The sequence below is a fragment of the Octodon degus genome, unplaced genomic scaffold (genome assembly GCF_000260255.1).
Source record: "Octodon degus isolate 3935 unplaced genomic scaffold, OctDeg1.0 scaffold00028, whole genome shotgun sequence".
NCBI classification, from domain to species: domain Eukaryota; kingdom Metazoa; phylum Chordata; class Mammalia; order Rodentia; family Octodontidae; genus Octodon; species Octodon degus.
Genome location: NW_004524604.1, coordinates 16,897,782 through 16,901,187, shown reverse-complemented (window position 1 = coordinate 16,901,187; position 3,406 = coordinate 16,897,782). Strand labels below are relative to the sequence as shown.

The window sequence follows — 3,406 nt, the reverse complement described above, 5'->3', positions numbered from 1 at the left end:
GTGATGTATGGGTTATTTTGACATTACAAAATGAATTACAAAACTTAAACATTTATTCAGGTCACCAAAATAATTTCTTTAAGATTGATATTTTCAGTTATGAAATTTTAGTATGATCACATATTTAAGCTTGGCATCTTGGTGGCGAGAGCTGGATCGCTGGTGCAGGGTCTTCGACAATTTCTGTCTCTGTCTCCTCACTTCTTCGCCTCCCTTCCCTGACGCCTGAGCCCTGGTGTCTCTTGGGCCTGTGGTGCGTATGCTGCCTTTTCTGAGGCTGCTGATCTGGGTGGCCAGGGCCACTCACCTCCACCTGGAAGTCGGCATGTGGATCCCTGGTGTGCCGGAGCTGGCTCTGCCACGGTGCCGGGGAGGCGAAGCAACACACTGTGTCCCTTCCTTTTCCACTTTGGTCTTTCTTTTTCATTAAGATCAGTACTCTGCACTGAGCATTCTGAGCTGTTTTCTCTCCTCAGAGTCCAGTCCAGCTGTTGGCAGCTTTCCAGTTTGTCTCACAGGAGAAGTCCAGCGCAGTTTTAGAATACTTTACAAATGTCAGATAAATCTCTGATGAGATTTCTTTTGTTCTGACTTGACACCCCAGCCCTCAGATTCTCCATCCCCACCCAATATAGCCCTGTTCTTTTATCCTCTATTAAAAGTACTTCTTCTCAAAGGGATAAATTTGTCCTCCCTGAGTTACTGCTCACTTCCCTCTTTCTCTAAACCTTTTCTACTTGTTACAGCAGAGGAGTTCTTTCAGTCCCATGGGTAGGGCGTTTAAGTTTTCCTTTGATAGTCCCTCTTCACGAGCTGTGAATTACAGACCACCAAACTGCATACCTAATAAGGGAAGCTTGTTCTCCAAAAGTCAACTTCGATGTCGGTGAAAGAGGTGTTTGTTTGCATTTTAGAATCTTCCTGAGATTGAAATCAATACTGTGGTCTTAGTCCTGTCCCAAGAGGCATGAGTCATCCTAGCAGCGAAACACCCTCAGAAAAGAGTTTCACTAACATCTGGTGAGTGTTCTCTCCCCCTGGAGTCTAGATTATTTGGAATCAGCAGTCTACTATGATGAGAAGGCAGGAGGACAAACAGAAAGAGGAACTCCTTCCATGCTTCCATTTATTTGTTTAAAATTTTTTTTTTTTTTTTTGTGCGTATGTTTAGTACAGGGTCTACAGGGTCTCACTACACAGATCGGTTTTGTATTGATCCTCCTGTTGTCAGCCTCCCAAGCACTGGAATTATAGGTGTGTGCCACCATGCCCAGTCTCCATCACAGGCTCAGCAAACCCTGCAGGCAGGGCTGGCATGGCATGCCGGAGATTGAACCCCCGATCTCTGCCCATGCCTAAGCAGGTGCTTTAATTCACTGAGCTATCCAGCCAACCTTATCCTTACATTTCTTGATGAAGAATATCAGCTCTGTTCTTTGAATTGCTAGAAAACATGGGGAGTGATGATGATGATGATGGTGATACTAACTGTTTTGAAGTTTTCTAGGCTCTGTGCTGACAGCTTTCCCTGCATACTTTTGTCTTTACAATCACCTTATAAATGACAAATATAATCTACATTATGTAGATGACAAAACTGTGGTTTAGATGATTAAGAAGCTTTTTCAAAATCATGTAGTTGCAAGTGCTACAAATTTAAGCTTAGGCTTAATCCCAGATTATATTCTTGGTCACTAAGAGAATGGCTTCCTTATATAATAAATGACTTGCAATGTGTCATTTCCTCTCTTTAATTTTAAGAGTGGACAATTCCTCTCTTAAAATTAAAACTTGCTAGGTTTTTGATGGAAGAAAGCTATTTTAACCAAGCAGTTCCAACTCCATGTCTTGTAGTACTCTCTCGTTGTGAGTTACTACCGCTATCATGTGCTGTTCTGGTTAGAAAAATCCTGTTTTCTCAGCTCTAGAAATGCTGTTATATTTGTTCCTTTTTTTTGTTACTGCAACAAAATACCAGATGCAAGGCTAAGTTTTGAAGAATGAGTTTTATTTTAACTCGAGTTCCTGGAAGTGCAGTGTCCATGGCTGCATTTGATGATGGTTTTCTTGTCCACAACCATACCACCCTGAGTGCGTCCAATCTCTTTTGATGATGGCTTTCTTGTCTGCAGCCATGGCACCTCATGGTATCATGTGGCATAACTCAGTTATGGTGTGTGGCTATCTTCCTCTTCCTATAAAGCCACTAGAATTCAGTAATAAAGGTGACACCCCATGATCTTATTGTATCTTACTCACTGCCCCAAAGGTCCACCTTTAAACCCAATATTTTGATTAAATTTCCACTAATAATTCCCAACAGGGATGAATTTTTACCATGTGAAACCTTGAGGAGCACTGCAACAATATCAAACCATGGCATCTGGCAAAACAAAAACACTTTTAGTTAATATTAAGGGAGATAATGTGAAAAACAAAGTAAGAAAACACACAAAGCACAGAAACCGCCTGGCCTGCAGTTTTGCAATCCTGTCCTTGACGGCTTTCCCCCATGCTAGCGCATCTGGCTTCCTTCCACACCCTGAAAACCATGCCTGAAAGAATAAGACATATCTTTGTTTACTTATATGTGCTTACCCCTAAACTGAGCAGCCTCCTGTTCCTCCAGCAGTTGCTAAGACTCTCTGATCAGCGTGAGCATGTGCCATCCCTGTCGGAGCAGGCAGTCTCCCTGAGCCAGAGGCCACGGCACATCTCCAGAACTAACATAAGCAGGAGTGGCAGAAGCAGAGGATTGCTCTTTGGTACTCTGCTCTTTACCATTTGAGATGGAGCAGTTAGAGGAAAAACGCACCGCAGCTTGTCTGTTTGACACCTGTCACAGCTCCAGGGGCCTGTGCACCCAGCAGGCCTGAACAGGCTGTGCTGTCACACTCCCTTGCTCCCTTCTTTAGCAGTTTGCCTGGAAACCTGGCCCAGTGAGTACGGAAGCAGACGGAAAGAACGAGATAGAAAGGGGAGGAAATGGATTCGCTAGTAATGTCTATTGCGCGAGAAAAGTATATCCTATAAATTACTCCTGAAATTTCATGTTCTGATTCCAGACATCTCTGTCCTAATCCCATTTTCAAGAAAAGCAAGTTAGCTGAAAGGTACAACTTCTGCTCACTGCAGTAACTCCATGTGAGAATCTATTAGCCTATTTATTTTCAGTTCAGCTTTGGCCTTCAGAAGCTCTCTGGAGATGTGGCTTAATTTGTTTAAATCCAACATTTTTCTCAGCAAGGCACTCATGACATTGGAAATTCACTTTATTTCTTTGAGGCTGCTATTACTGTCCATGGTCAAAAAGCTCATCTTGGAGAAGAGAAAGGTTGAGAGAGAATGGACAGTTTACAAAGTGTGGGGCCTATTCGCCTGTGAAATGTGGCTTTCCTCTTTGTTT

The 3,406-nt window shown here is 43.0% G+C and overlaps 1 protein-coding gene across 1 annotated transcript in view; it reads right to left on the bottom strand.

Annotated features, from left to right (window-relative positions):
• LOC101589894 (calcium and integrin-binding family member 2-like) overlaps nucleotides 1-427 on the bottom strand; it is a 16,460-nt gene extending 16,033 nt beyond the window's left edge. The window contains exon 1 of the mRNA XM_004629285.1: nucleotides 308-427. Coding sequence (XP_004629342.1) covers nucleotides 308-427 — 120 coding nt within the window. The remainder of the gene's footprint in view (nucleotides 1-307) is intronic.
• Nucleotides 428-3,406: the final 2,979 nt, after the last annotated feature.